This window comes from Heterocephalus glaber, unplaced genomic scaffold (assembly GCF_053883595.1).
Source record: "Heterocephalus glaber isolate CG9 unplaced genomic scaffold, H.glaber_assembly_v1.0 deba00001555, whole genome shotgun sequence".
NCBI classification, from domain to species: domain Eukaryota; kingdom Metazoa; phylum Chordata; class Mammalia; order Rodentia; family Bathyergidae; genus Heterocephalus; species Heterocephalus glaber.
The window spans coordinates 17,474,395-17,490,656 of record NW_028258346.1 but is presented as its reverse complement, the minus strand read 5'-3'; the positions used below and the strand labels follow the sequence as shown (position 1 = coordinate 17,490,656).

The 16,262-nt window shown below is 43.4% G+C and overlaps 1 protein-coding gene across 12 annotated transcripts in view; it reads left to right on the top strand.

The window, feature by feature from the left end:
• Taf2 (TATA-box binding protein associated factor 2) overlaps nt 1–16,262 on the top strand; it is a 105,842-nt gene that overhangs the window by 65,402 nt on the left and 24,178 nt on the right. For 11 of the 12 annotated variants that reach the window (XR_015442930.1, XR_015442929.1, XR_015442924.1 and 8 more), the window contains exon 26: nt 6,339–6,567. Coding sequence is in view for 1 of the 12 variants with exons in the window: in XM_087190732.1 (XP_087046858.1) it covers nt 6,339–6,598 (260 nt within the window). In the remaining 11 variants the exon portion in view is untranslated. Of the gene's footprint in view, nt 1–6,338; nt 7,758–16,262 lie in introns of those variants that run through there. The other variant, XM_087190732.1, reaches the window with a different exon arrangement.

Here is a 16,262-nt window from a genome sequence, read left to right as displayed (position 1 = left end):
GTCAGTCCTCAGGTTTTGAAAGAATGGGGCTTGAGAAACAAGATGATACATAAGCAGTGTCATCTTTAAAGAACAGTTTTTCCAGAAGTCATTAGTTAGACTTTCCCATCCAGGAGCCTCTGGTGAAATTCCCACCAAGGGCCAGATGTGTGTAGACCATGCTTTGCCTGAGGCAAACAGAGAAGCGCTCGCTGTGTGTGGACTCAGGCAGCTTGGGGTCGCGGTGGTGGATGGGGTGGCAGCCAAGGAAGGGCCTCACCTGGGAAATGCGCATGGGAGACCCAAGGCTGCTGCTCGTCTCTAGTTCCTCGTCTGCTCTGTGCCTTTGCTCAGAGATTCATGGGATGCGTTTGAGCCAGAGACTTGGGCCTTTATTCCGATCAGTGAGTTCGAATGTCTTGGCTCTTGCTGATTTGTATTCTCTTGCTTTTGCTTTTTGTCTTACTGTGCTGGGGGTTGGACCTAGGGCTTCATGCATGCTAAGCCAGGATCCCACACTGAGCTACACCCTGGGTTCTGTGTTCTCTTGGTTTGAGTTTTATATTTTTCAGCCTTATTATACTTGTTAAAATCATGAATTCCCAACACTTTTAAAGATTAAAAAGCTTGTTGAACTTCAAAGTTCTTGGATATAGTTTGATATAGTTCTGCCTGCCTTCCTTGCCTCTGATGAAATGACTCCTGTCTGGTGTTCTAAGAGTCTGATCAATTCCTGTTCCAAAAAGAATATGAACATATATGTTTGGATTTTCTAAATTTGGCACATGAACCTGTGTAGAAGCAAATTGTGCTTTCCAATGTGCTTTTGTATCATTGTTTAATTTTGCTTCTAAAAACACATTTTCAGGATTTTTTGCAGTCTTTCTTCCCAGTATTGTAGCTCTTATGGCATCTGTGAGAAAATGGGGAGAGAAAGATGGAGCATTAGTGCTGGGGAATAGAAAGCAGGAAAATCTTAGCTTTCGTTGCTGTCCATGTAGGATGCTCTTATACCATGAGGCAAAATGCGTAATAGTTATGTGGGCTGCTCCATCAAACTGTAATTTTGAATATATTCCTTCATTTATCATTTCCTTTAAGTGCATTTATGGTATTCAGTACCTAAGACACTGAGCACATCTTCAGTTCAGCAGCAGTAGTAGAAAACCTTATGTGTATTAATGTTGGAAATTTGAACTTAGTTTTTCATAACCGTTTTTATATTGGATAAATAGCTCACCCGGAGCACCTCCACACAAGTGCTTTAAGCGCCTGCACGAGAGGCCTTCCTCCCAGCACAGTGTTGCCTGAGGGCCGGGACAGTGCCATCCGACAGCCCCAGGAAGGTTCCTGGGGGTTGTGGGTAGAGAAGCCAGCTCCTTTCTCCTGCCTGCACCTGGGAGCTGGTGTCCCTGGGAGGTGGCCACTACTCAGGGCTTGAGAGCTGGGGTCATGAGAGGGACCCCTGTGACCTCTTGCAGTCTGCGGGTTTCAGGGTGAAAGCCACGTGTGGGTTTTGGGGGCCCTGGCCAGCTCATCCAGAGGAGGCCTCTTTTTAGACAGTCTGAGTAAGGCCTGTAAAAATGTTTGCACTAACTGGCCGGATGTGAAGGGATCACACACAAAAACTTGATTTCCAGCTCTTCCTGAAGAAGATGCACCTGCGAGGCCTGTACCTGGGCCTGTGCTTTGCAGTGGCCTCCTGGCTGCATCTGGGAGGCTACTGTGCTGCCCTTGGCCAGGCCGGGAGGGCCAGGAGGGCAGGGTATGAGGGAGAGCTGAGAGCTGCTGAGTGGCCTTCCCACCCTCCCGCCGGGTTTTCCCTCCCAGCAGGTGACAGCGGGGAGTACGTGGGACGTGACCACGTGCGGATGAGTCGTGTTCTCATGATGCGCAGAGGCCGGGTGGCTCCCTCTTCCCTCTGCAGCCTGGGGCCAGCAGGGTGGGCAGCCAGAGGAGGAGAGCCCTGCAGCTGCCTAGCGTAAGGTGGAAGAGGACACAATTCTGACGCTGCAAACTTTTTTTAAAAATTAAAACAATTTTTTTAAAGCTTGGAATCCCTCACTAAAGTTCTTTCTTTTGAAACTCAGTATGAAAACCAGACTTATATTCTTTTTATCCTTAATTTATAGTGATGTAGTTCAGTTTCACTTTTTATAGCAATCTAAAGAATTCAGAGAACAAAGTTCATACCTTCCCTCACAGAAACCTCAGGTTTTGTGTTAACTTTAGACATACACCTAATGTGAATGGAGTTAGTAGAATTGGGATTATTTGCTATTTCTTTTTTTTTTTTTTCAGTACCATGAATTGGACTCAGAACCTTGTACTTGCCAGGCAGGTGTGGCACCATTGAGCTATATCCCTGGCCCTGTCTACCTTTATTAGGTCTTCAGGAAAGACTTTATGTTGGCTAGAACAAAACTGAGTATTTCTTTTGCTCTTTGTGTATAACATGAAATATCAAAGGTACAGTATTTTGAATTATGTAGAGTTCCTCTGATACATCCGCTATCTGGAATAGAAATTTGTATTTCAGGTCACTGGAAGGGCTTTCATTAGTCAAAAAGTGAGTGATTCCTCCTGTCTAGGTGAGCTCGAAGTATCTTACAAATGCCTGAAGGGATATTTGAAATTGTGTTGTGACTGTTTGTGTCCAGGGGCTGGTGATGTCCGCATCTTCTTGATAGAGATGCTGTAGGTGGGAGACCTCCTTACACTACAGTGAAAGCAAACGCATGCGTGTCCCAAATCTGACTGTAAATAGGGTCCACTTGGGAGCAAACTCAGACTTTGTGTTACCTTGGATTAGACCTGGTAAAAGTTTTTTAGGAAAGACAGTGAAAAGGCAAATAAAAACGTGTGCGGCTGTAACGAACAGGAACTGAGAGCCGAGGCTTCGGTGGGGACAGCACAGGCCGGGCTGACTCCTCTGTCCCCGCGCTCCCTGTGTCCGCGCACATTGGCACGCAGTAGGGATGCTGGACGTCACCAGCAAACTTTCTGCATCGAAGAATACGGAGATTTAGCATTTTCACAGGCACTGCCAAATTCCTTAATGTGACCTCTTCACTCAGCACTTTGTTACGGGAAGCTGTGATCTGTCTGACTGGCATATTCACCCCGGTGTCTCCTCTGTGGTTTCAGCTGTGCTTGCCAGGCCCGTATCTTCCCTTTCAAACCACTGTGAAGTAGATCTTAGTGTATTTGTAGTATACTGTGTATCTCTAAAAGGTAGGCATTTTAGAGGCCATAACCATGGTAATAGTATTATACCTGAAGGGGCCGGGGATTAAGTTCAGTGGTGCTGCTGCCTGCCTCGAAAGTGGAAGGTCCTGAGTTCGATCCCTGGTACCAAAAACAAACAGACAAAAAGTATTATACCTAAAGGGTATTTCTAAAGGTAATTCTTTCATACCATTAAATATTTCCTCACAACTCAAACATGAGTGTTATTTTTAACAGTTCCTTTAAGTCTGTCCATGCAAAATCCACATAATAGTTGGCCACTACATCCTTTACAGTGGTACCTCGGTTCCCAAACTTAGTTCTTTTCATGATTCTGGTCACAAACCAAATTGGAGGAGAAGGAGAACCGAATCAGATTTCTCCATAAGGTCAACAGTGAACCTAACCACTAAATTTGATGCAATTTGATTTGTAATTAATGTACCCTAAGGCAAGCAAGCTGTTGGATCTCAGACAAGAGGTGGGGTTCGCTTTTGAAGGGGCTGTCAGTCTTCTTTGCAGGCCTTCTTTGGGAAGGAATACCCCACAAGCACAAGTTTTCCGTCTGGCGCTCCCTCTGCCGGGAACCACAGGTCCAGTAGGGTCCCTTGCTCTTCCAGTCCAGGTTGCTTGGCAGCTATGCAGGATCAGATGGCAACCACGCAGCACAGAAAAGGGCCTCAGACTGCCGAAGGTGCAGACAGTGACCCCTGTACAGCGTTGCAGACATCTGTTGGATTGTTCGTCAGGCTTTGGAGTCTCTTGGACTTCTCGCTGTTACCTGGTTCTGTGTCGTTCGGTGTGGCTCCCTCTGTTTATATTGGGAACTCACCATTTGACTCAAACTGTAACGCAAGTAATCTGTCAGGTTTTTTCTCTTGAAAATGTCTGGGTCCCTGTTCACCTCCCCTTCTGTCTGTTCCTGCTCTTCCCTCTGGCCCTGTTTCCCTCTCCAGCGCCTCCTCACCCCCATCCCTCATCACACCTAGGGCCTAAAAGATGCTAAGCAAGCCTCTACCATTGAGCTGCGCCCCAACCCAAGGGACCAATTACCACAACAAACACAGGCTCTCAAGCCTGCTTTTCTGTGTATTTACGATTTTGCAGTAGTACTAGTGTTGGCTTTGCAGAAAGCAGTCAAGAATATAGAAAAATCTTTTATGAGAATAAAATGTGAATAATCTGGGAGAACAGAAACTTTTCTGTCATTGTTCATTTGTTCTAAAATATTGGAACAGTGTCTGACACAAGGAAGTCTTAACAGCCAATAAATGCCAATTGAATACATGATCTCTTACTAGTTTTCCTGCTTTATTTCTCTCTCCCCCAATCAGTGACCTTCAAATTACCTTTATTTGGACTGAGTTCACCTGACATCCAATTGGAAGAGCAACAGCTATAAAATTGTTACAATACGAGCTTTGTCGGGTGGTTGGTGCTGAGCTGCACACTGGGCACAGAGATGAGAAAGACAGCTCTCAGCCTGAAGGGAGAGGCCCGACTCAGACTGGAGCCCTGCAGTATGTGTGTGGGCATCGTGGGCAAGTTCATCCCTGCCCTTCCTTCCCTCGTCTGTGTTACACTGTGGGAGCAGGGAGGGCCGACTCCTTGTCGTCATTTTAGGGCGCTGTCCTAGAGGAGACGAAGCTGCCCTTGGAATCACTGTGCACCCAACAGTTCCTCCTTCCTGCCCCCCGCCCCCCAGTCTCAGCTCTGCCCTTACTTCCAGGAGAGCCTGCCTCACCCTCTTGCTTCTGACTAGTGAAGTCCTGTGTGCTCCTGTCTCGTGTTTTTTCTTCCTGTTACTCCCATGCACTGAGTTCCTTTCTTCCTTCCTAGGTTGGGAGCTCCGGGAGGGTGGAGATCTGTCCAGTTCATCACTCCTTTCCTTGGGTCTTGTATCATTTTTGATGTTCCTTAGAAGATGTGAAGGGCCAGGGATTTAGCTCAGTGGCACTGTGCCTGCCTTGCAAGCGCAAGGTCCTGAATTTGACCCCTGCTGCTGGGGAAAAAAAATGTGAGACTCAGACAAGAAGTCAGGAAAGGCTTTCCAAGCATAGGGAATGACATTTCACACACTCACATGCACGCGTGCACACTGTTACGGAAGGGCTGGCCTGGAGTGGCCGGAGCAGGAGTAGGAGACGAGGCCAGAAGACCAACTTCTGGACACGCAGTTGTCACTGTGACTTGTGCCGCACTGCAGGGGTTTGAAAAGTCTGGCGATCGGTGCCTGAAACCATGGTTTGGGGGCTGCTTTGGATCAAAATTAGTATTGAGAAGTCACTTTAAAATTTTTTTTTGCTGCATTGATCTCTATGTTAGTGAAGTGTTTTTTGTTTTGTTTTTAGTTTGGATTTAAGCATTTTCTGAAACTGGTGCCCTGAGTTCCAGGGCTTTCTTGGGCCAGTGGTCAGCCAAATCTCGAGTCGCTGACCTTCCCAGCTTGGCTCTCGGTGGGGTCCGTGCAGCAGGGCTTGGTTTCCCAGCTGGAGGTCGCCGACGCTTGGCCTGGCGCTGCTGTGATGCAGGGCACTGGGCTGTAACCTGAAGGCGTTCGGGGCACCCCTGGCCTCACCCTACGAGGCCCAGCAGCCTCTCTCCCCCACCAGTTGTGACAGCCTAAACTGTGCAGATGCTTTAACCTCGTCAGGGCGACGTTGCTTCGGTGTGTGAGAACCAGCGCAGGGCAGCTGCGCCACGCCTGGGTTGGGGGGTAAGAGGAGCTCGTGTCGGCAGAAGCCTCTGAGAGAGGCCACTTGCTTGTCGCCCGTCAGAAATTCTGCCGTTAAAGAGCGACAGAAAAGTCGGGTTTTCACTAAGATCCTGTTGCCAGGACCCGGGAGAGCATATTTACTTGTGTGTGACTGGTTCCCCGGGAAGGAGCTGATTTCATTGGCAATGTGGCTTTAACCTGCGGCCCTAGGCAATTGCTGTCTCCTCACAGCACTTGCTGTATTAGCATCGGATGGTAGCTGGCCATCGGGGTGTGAGAGCCATGGCCCACGGTTCTGCCTTGGGGTCGTGTCCCTTTGCAAACGGAAGTGGCGAGGGCACAGCACTGCCTCAGCTTCCTCCGGCCTCGGCCTCATGCTCGCGCGGGTGGGGCTGACGGGGTCTCTCCTCTGCAGGTAAGGAGCAGGTGCCTCTGGAGATGAGTGCGCACCCCGCGACGGCGGCCCCACTGTCCGCGCTCTCCAAGGAGTCCCCCTCCAAACACAGCGAGCACCACCACCACCACCACCACGAGCACAGGAGGAAGAAGAAGAAGCACAAGCACAAGCACAAGCACAAGCACAAGCACGACAGCAGGGAGAAGGGCAAGGAGCCGTTCGCCTTCTCCAGCCCCGCCAGCGGCAGGTCTGTGCGCTCCCCCTCGCTGTCAGACTGAGCCAGGAGTGCGCATGCGAACGTGTGCGTGCGTGCGTGCGTGCGTGCGTGCGTGCCCTGTCCTCCGGGCGGAAAGTGGGGAGGAGGCGAGGTGTGCTGCTGCCGCCACTAGAGCAGCGCAGCATTTAGACCTTGAATTTTTATTGTTTACAGTCGAGATCTAGTCACGGAAATGTGGTTCACAATCCCGGATAAACTACTTCCTCCCTAGTCTCCTCCTACACACACACACACCACACCTCACCACACACACAAGGCTTCCTCTCCAGTGCCCTCATGCCGAACCAGCAGCACGCTGCATCCCTGGTCTCCGCACGTTCTGCCGGCGTCAGTGAGGGTTGAGAGCCTGTGGTAGACGCGGGCCGTTAGGTTTCCACACGCGCGCCCACCAATTAGTGTGACCGACTTTGCAGAGAGTGCCGTGTAACCCACCCACCCAGAACTACTGACGAGACAGAGGCTCTTCTCCAGGACTCCTCCCTCCCTCCTGCACTAATTTTTGTGTTAACCATAGAAACAGTGTCATAATTTAGGAGCAAAGAATGTATTTCCTTTCACCCTAAAGGAAGGAAATTTTTAGAAGGTTTTTTAAAACTGAATCATTCTTTTCATAGTTCATTTGGTGATTATGATGGTGGAATTTAGCAGAACTACCAAATCCACAAATTATCTCAAATCAGAACATGTAAATTACGAGTTTTCTTTCGTCTTCCACTAAATATAAATGATGTTCATATATAAAATGTTTTGCTACAAAGTGGACAGTTTACATGCCAAACACATACCCTTTCTAAAACTGGTCTGTGTAACACCAAGTAAGATACTTTAATAAGGTGAGTTTAAACGTCGCTTCTTCCTGAGGACGTGGTTTAGCACTCGTGAGTCACCAGGGGCACCTACGAACACATGTGAAACATTTTGGTTTCATAGTTTAGCTGTTTCTGTGGCTGTATCTTTTATTTCTGAATTTACCACATGCTTTGTTATTTGTTTAACAATTTTTTCATGTGTTTAATTTTTATCATCTCTCTTATCATTGAAAAGATCGACAAAGATTTCTTCCCAGAATACATGTTTCAAAAGGGATCCAATAATTTTGGACTTTTATATGTACTTTTTGTTGTATTTAACTTGTTTAATAAATAACTTTTTTAAACTGACCACTGTGCTTTTGTGTCTTTTGTTACTTTTCTGTGTATGTACATGTGCATATGTGTGTGATACACCTGCCCACGTGGTTTGCACCGAGCTTGGTGAGAAGCTGGGATCGAGCTGGTCTCCAGAGCGAGGATGATTTCAGGAGGCAGCGGTCAGGTGCAGGTCGCTCAGCACAGGAAACAGTATTTTCAGAGTTGTGGCGCAAAGCAAGGACGCAAAGTGCGCCCGGGAATTAGAAAGTGCTGGAGGCCTGGAGTCTCATGCCAAAGGAGCGAGATCAAATGCTGAATGGCCAGTGACAGTTACAGAAAGATTCCAAATTCAGTGAGTGTTGGCCATCTGAAATTACTTTTGGGAGAGGGAATAATTTATATTAGAGTGTGTAGTGATAAGCAGCCATAGAATTCCAAACTTTGGAAATAACCCAGACATGTTCAAAGTAACCCCTTTGTCTGGTAGAAAGTGACAGATGGTAGCAGTGCTGGTGCAGTCTGCCTGTGTCAAGCTGATTGGCTTGGGAGCTGCCCCGGGGATCAGCGGATCTCACTTCCTGGTCATGAAGCTGTAACCTTGGTGCTCCATCTGGTCCCCTTCGCTGCTCTCTAGCCCCCATGAGCTGAGCAGATTTGTTCCACCACACCCTTCACCGTGAGGTTCCTGCCTTGGAGCCTTCAGGTCAGCACTGAGTCCGCTGAAGCCATGAGCCTAATGAGACCACCTCCTTTAACTTGTGGGCGCCAGGTACCATGTGGTGGCAATGGGAGAGCTGACTAGTGTAATACCAAGAAGTTACCCAGAAGTTAGCTTTTCTCTCATTGCTAAGATAAAATACCTGACACCCAAAGTTAAAAGGAAAGGTTTATTTAGCTCACTGTTTGTGGAAGTTTCAGTCCATAATTGGCTGGCTCCAAAGCAGGGTGGCACATGGCAGAGGGGCAACAGTGCATGGCAGCAGAAAGCAGCAAAAGCAACAGGAAACCTTGACAGAATCTTCCTGCCCCTTTTATCCAGACTATGTAGGGCAGGCGGCAGTCACACCCTTAATCCTGGTGCCTCTGGGCTGAGACCCCTCCCATGAAGCACAGTAGATTCAGCCATTTCTGAAATAGCATGAGGCCGGTGGGACATTAAACACAGGCCGTAACACCTAGGAAAATGTAATCACATGTCAAGCATTATACTAGGGCCTGGATGTTATTTCTAAGTTGGATGTTTCTGTCAGATGTTTCTTCTGAGGAAATTTCTTTATGGTGAGCTGTAGATGATTTAAGCTGGGCTCAGCCCAGACAGTGCAAAAATTATTCCTGTTTTTAAAAGGTGATCAGGCACAACCAAGAAACTTTTGTGTGAGTCTCCCCTTTCCTTCCCTGAGGCATTTTTTAAGTTTTCCTTGAAAACAATCACATATATAAATAATTTTGTTACCTCTTCTACTTTCTACACATTTTCTAATTTCTTCTGTGTGCCTTCTTTCTCTGGCACCTGTCTGCACCCCTGCATGCCGTTTTCTCTGCGTGTCACCTTCCTCCCCTGTGCACTGTGGGTTGAGCTTTCACATTTCTAGTTTCTTACAAGTTGAAGTGTTCTCTTTATTTCTTTTGGATGATTCTGAGAGAATGAGAAGCAACTTATATACTGTTAGCGTCTTAGAAACTCCTTAAGATAATTTTGATCAAAAATATCCTTTAAAATCCTTTCCTGGGAAATAACTGGAAAACTCCTTAATTTTCCCATTTCCTTCCATTCAGTTCTTCTAATTGTAATTTTTTACTCTAAATAGAGAATCACTTCAGCTCAAATATACTTCTGCTAAGCAGAACTGTTTTGCAGAGTTCCTAACTCTGGCGCCCTCCACTTTGAGGATGGGCCAGACAAAGGACAGCGAAAAACAGCAGCTTGGCAAGTAAGCACACCAGTGACAGGTCGTGCTGATGGCACTCCTTGAAGTGACAAGAAGGACACTTCTCTGTGGATACAAAACCCAGCCCAGTCCTGAGAACAGCAGCAAATGGAAGCTGAGCCACTCCACAGACTAGCTGACCCTTAATCCTCAAAATTGTTACAGCAGTCCCTGATTTACGAACAAGGTCCCTTCCGGGAGAATGTTCAAAAGTCAGATTCATTTGTAATCCGACAGAGTGAGTCTTCTCCAATACACCTGTGACTCTTATACAGCACACCTGTGAAGCACAATGCGCATGATCGTAAGTCGGGGACTTACCATATAGTTATGAAAAAAAGGAAAGACCGGAAACTCAGGGATAAAAGAGACTAAGGAGATCTCACGATGCACTGTGGTGACCCGGACCGGCTCCTGCGAGGGCAAGACTGTAGTGGAAGAACAAGTGAATCCAAGCACAAAATGAGAATTCCAGGGAATGTCGGGCTTGTAACGTGACCCCGTGTCCTTGTCCACCTCAGCAGGCCGGAGACCCTGTGAGCCTGGCTCTTCCACAAAGTTGGAGTGACTGAACATTTGGAATCGATTCAGGAGATGAAGGCAGCCATGGCAGAACAACCAGAACAAAAGAGGCTTCCAGCGCTGCCATGCGACTGTGGGATGCGTAAGGGGGATGGCGGGGCAGTGTGTCTGTTACTGTGAGAATGTTTTCACAGTTTAAACATTCTCTGTAGTTTTAGATCACACCTTGTGTAAGGGTTCTCTTTTTCTTCACATGCTTGCCAGCATCGCAGTCTTCTCCTTTTGATAACAACCAGCCTAGCAAGAGGAAGGCCATGTCTCATGCTTTTGACTTGTATTTCCCTAATGATTAGTAAGGGTGAACATTTTTTCATGTATCTGTTGGCCATAAGCAAGTCTTCTTTTTAAAAAATTATTATTACCTGTCTGCTCTACATAATGACATTCATGTGGGGTGTTCATACAAATGCGTAACACCTGTTAGTTCTTCCCCTAACGCTCACCCTCCTCTCCCTCCCCTTAATCTCTTGGTCTCTTTCCTGTTTGCAAAAGATCTATCTCCCCGTTTCCTACTATCTGTCTCTTATTTTTCTCTTTAATTTATTGATATTTTGGTTTCTCATATAAGAGAAACCATGCAATACAGTATTTAAGCTGTGTGTCTGATTTATTTCACTTAACGTGATGATTTCAAGGTGGATCCATTTACCTACAAATGACTGAAACTTACTCTTTGTGGCTGAGTAGTATTCCATTTTGTATACATGACATGTTTTCTTTTATCCATGCATCTGTTGATGCACATATAGGCCAAGATTTAGCCATTATGAGTTGTGCTGCTATAAACAACTCTCCAGTATTTGTTAGTTTTCTTGATGATGGCCATTCTTCCTAGAGTCAGATGGAATCTCAGTGTTGTTTTCATTTGCATTTCTCTAATGACCAGTGATGCTGAACATTTCTTCACGTATTTATTTGTACTTTTGAGCAGTGTCTCTTCGTTTCAGTTGCCCATTTCTGGACTGGATCTTTTTATTTGGGGGAGGTCTAATTTTTTTAGTTCTTTATATATTCTGGATATTAATCCTCTGAGGAGTAACTGGCAAATTTTTTTCCCATTCTGTAGGTTGTTTCTTTTGCTCTGCAGAAGCTTCTTTTTTTTTTCCCAGTACCTGGAATCGAACTCAGGACCTTGCCCTTGCCAGGCAGGTGCAGTGCCACTGAGCTAAACCCCCGCCCCCCTGCAGAAACTTTTTAATTTGATGTGATCTCATTTTTGATTTTCAGTACTATTTCCTGTGCAACCAGGGTTCTGTTGAGAAAGTCTTTGCCTACACCTATGACTTCAGGAGTTGTACTTATTTTATCTTTCAGCAGATAAAGTGTTTCTATTTTTTTGGTACCGGGGATCGAACTCGGGACCTTGCGCTTGCGCAGCAGGAGGCAAAACCACTGAGCTAAATCCCCGGCCAAGTGTTTCTATTTTAACATTTAGATCATTGATCCATTTTGATTTTAGTTTAGTACATGGTGAGATGTATGGGTCTAGACTCATTCTTTTGTATGTGGATATCCAATTTTGCCAGCACCATGTATTAAAGACTATCTTTCCTCCAGTGTATGTCAAAGATCAAATAATTGAATGTGCCTAGGTTTCTGTTCCATTGATACAGATGGCTGGTTTTGTGCCAGAACCCTACTGTTTTTAATCACTGTTGCTTTATAATATAACTTCAAGTGTGAGATTGTGATGCCTCCGGCTTTGCTCTTGTTACCCAGGATGGCTTTTGCTGTTCTGGTGCTGTTCTGGTTCCATGTGAACTTTAGCATTGCTTTCTCCAGTTCTACAAAGACTGCTGTTGATATTTTGATTGTGATTACACTCAGTCTGTGTATCAGTTTTGGAAGTATGGACATTTTATTCCCTTAAATTCTTTTATTGGTACATTTTAGGAATACAGTACAGTTACTTTCATCATTGGGAACTTGTACCTTTATATGATGTAACCTGGTTCTTATTTTTTCCCCATTCCCCTGCCCTCCCTTCATCCCCTCCACCCCTCCCCATTTACAAAGACTTTGTTTCCATGTTTTCCTTTTCTCATATTTTTTCCTTCCCCTTCTTTCCTTTCAGCTACAGTATGGACATTCTGATAATATTGGTTCTGCCTCTCCAGGGACAGAGGATATCTTTCCATTTTCTGATGTCCTCTTCGATCTTCTTATTCAGAGGACTGTAGTTGTCACTGTACCGGTCTTTACTTTCTTGGTTAGGTTAATTCCTAAGTGTTTAATTTTTCTTGGTGTTATTGTGAATGGTATTTCATTTATTAGTTCTAACATGATGGATAGATGGATGGATAGAGAGTGTTTAGAGTTTTCTTTATGTAAGATCATGTTGGCAACAGTGACAAGTTTATTTCTTCCTTCCTAATTTGGATACTTTCTATTTCTTTCTCTTTAATTGCTCCACAAGGACTTCAAATACTGTGATGAAAAAAATAGCAAGAGTGGGCATCCTTGTCTTGTTCCAGATCTTAGTGGAAGGCTTTCAGATTTCCACCACTGAGTGTAGTATTAGGACGAGCTTCTTATATGTACCCTTTATATACCCCTGAGGCTCATTTGTCGTACTCCTAATTTGCTTGCTAAGAGGTTTATCATGAAAGAATGTTGGATTTTATCTGGTTTTTTGCATGTTAAGATGATCATATGTTTTTTATCCTTCATTCTGCTAATGTTGTATATCACAGATACAGATTTGTGTATGTTAAAGTACCCTTACCTACCAGGGACAACCCATTTGATGATAGTAGGTGATCCTTTTAATATGTTGTTAAATTTGGTTTGCTTATATTTTGTCGAGGATGTTTGCATTATGTTCATCAAGAACATTGTCTGGTACAGTGTACTCTTGAGTTATCACTGGCCTGACATACGAACAACCTGGGTTATGATTAGAATTTTAGTTTTAACTTATGACCAGTCTTTAGTTATGACCCTCCTGCTGGCTGCTTGTGCTTCCAGATGGTCTCAGATACAGATTTAGCCCTTACAGAGTTCTGGAAGGAACATGACAGCATCTTCTCCTGTGTGGGGTTAACTGAGAAATCCCGGGTCAGTGTCTCTCTAAGGACACTGAGATCTGCTGTACACAGGAGAGAGACTTTGAAGGCTGTGTAGAGGATCCTGGGCCTTCACTGACCAACTTGATTTACAGCCAGCCCTCAGGAACGAATTGAGTTTGTAAGTCAAGGATCCACTACATGTTTCTTGTATGACTTCGTCTGACTTTGGAGTTGGGATAATGATGGCTTGTAAAAAGATTTTGGTAGTCTTCCTTCCTTTTCAGTTCTTTAGAAGAGTTTGAGAAGGGTTGGTATTAGTTCTTTAAATATTTATTAAGCAATGAAGCCTTCAGGTCCTGGGTTTCTCTCAGGTGGGAGACAATTACTGATTCAGTCTCCTTACTTGTTACTGATCCATGCAGAAGTTTTTCATATATATATATATATATACATATATATATACACATACATACATATATATATACATATATATACATATATACACATATATATACATATATATATACATATATACATATATATACACATATATACATATATATACACATATATATACATATATACACACATATATATACATATATATACACATATATACATATATATACACATATATATATACATATATATATATATATATATATATATATATATAGTTTGTTTGTTTTTGTTTTTGGTACTGGGGATTGAACTCAGGACCTTGTGCTTGCAAGGCAGGTGGTGGCACCACTGAGCTAAATCCCTGGCCCAGATTTTTTTCTTTGTGAGTCATTGATAGTGTGATGTATATGTCAAGAAATTTGCCCTCCTTTCTCTCCTGAGTCACCTGTTTGTTGATGTATAATTGTGCATAGTGTTCCTACAGTCCTTTGCATTAGTACTGTATTAATAGTTTTGTCTTCTTTTATTTCTAATTTTGCCTGGTCCTCTCTGCTTAGTTTAGCTCTAAGGTTTGTTGACTTTATCATTTCAAAAACCAACCATTCTCATTCTGTTTTTCTTTTTTTTTAAATTTTATTTTATTGGTACGTTTTAGGTGTACAATATAATGACATTCATCATTAGAAGTTTGCACCTTTACATAATCTCTCTTGGTTCTTATTTTTCCCCCTTCCCCTGCCCTCCCTTCAACCCCTCCATCCCTCCCTATTTACAAAGACTTTGTTTCCATTTCTTTATTTTCTCATATTAATTCCATTCTAGTTCTGTTTTTCTAATCTCTATTTCTTTTATTTCTGCTCTAATCTTTATTACATTCTTTCATCTTAATTTTGATATTATTTTGTTCATTTTCTAGTTCCTTGAGGAGTAACGTTATTTGAGATCTTTGTTCTTTTTTTTTTGTACCAGTGATTGAACTCAGGACTTTGCACTTGCGAGGCAGGCGCTGGCACCACTGAGCTAAATCCCCAGCCCATCTTTTTTTTTTGGTATCGGGGATCGAACTCGGGTCCTTGAGCTTGCACAGCAGGCGGTGAAACCGCTGAGCTAAATCCCTGGCATCTTTGTTCTTTTTTAATGTCGATGTTTTTTGCTGTAAGCTCTCCTCTTAGAACTGCTTTTGCTGTATACCCCATACATGTTGATATGTTATGTTTCCATTTCCATTTGTCTCAAGATATTTTTAAGTTTCCTTTCTAACTTCTTCACTGACCAATTGATTGTTCAGGAGCATCTTTTAGATTCCATGTATTTGTGAATTTTCAAAAATTCCTGTTACTGATTTTAATTTCATATTCCTGTGTTTCCTTATTCATTTTCTGATGGATGATCCATCTGTGGTTGAAGGTGAAGTAGAAATCCCTGCTGCTGTATTGTAGTATCTCTCAGATCCTTTCACGTTTATTTTATATATTTAAACGTTCCAATGTTGGGTACTTCTGTTTCTATAATTGGTGTAACTTCTTGATGAACTGACCACTTTATCACTATATAATGTCCTTCTTATCTCATCTTTACAGTTTTTGACTTAATGTGAATTTTATCTGGTATAATTTTTTATTGTTATTCCAATATTTACACTATTTGGACTGTTTTATCACCAACATAATGGGTTTCTCCCCCCCCATTAAGTTTATTGGTACATTTTAGGTATGAAATACATTTACATACATCATTGGGATCTTGTACCTACCCGAGTATCTTGGTTCTTATTTTTTTCCCCTTCCCCTGCCCTCCCTTCACCTCCTCCACCCTTCCCTATTTGCAAAGACCTTGTTTCCAATTTTTTCCTTTTTTCATATTTTTTCTTTTCCCTTCTTTCCTTTCTCCTGCCCCTCCCCCTCCCCCTGCTCCTTTAGACCTTTACTTCCTATTACCCAATATCAATTATACATTTTTTAAAATTAAAATATCAAGATCTAGGAGACATTACCATAGATTTTACAGAATTTAAAAGGATATAGAAAGCATATTACAAAAATCTGTTTTGAAATAAATTTGACAACTTCTAAGAAGTATCTTGGAAGACAAATTAATGAAACTAACACTGGAGGAAATATAAAATTTGAATAGCACCTATTAAAGTATATTCCTATCTTGAAAACCTACCTATATGACGACAACAGGCTCATATACATTTTAACTGATAAATTATATCAAACATTTAAAGCAGAAAAAAAAAAGGAACACTTCTCCCCTCATTTTAGGAACTCAACATTGTGCTAATCCTAAAACTGGATAAAGATAATAGAAGAAAAAAGTATGAACATAGATAGAAATTTGTTTAACAAAACAAACTATTAGAAGTCAGATCTGGCAGGATGTAGAAAGTGGTTTTATTATAGGGATGGCAATGTTGGTTCAGCATTGGAAGATCCACCCCCAAAAGTCATCATTTTAACAGAGGAAAAGAAAAAGCCATATGATCCTGTCACTAGTTGGAGAAAAAGTATTGGACTAAATTCTACAGCTGTTCATGGTAAAAGCTATCAGGAGACTAGAAGTAGAACAGAACCTTCTCAACAGATTAAAGACATGTACTCCATACTTCCAGT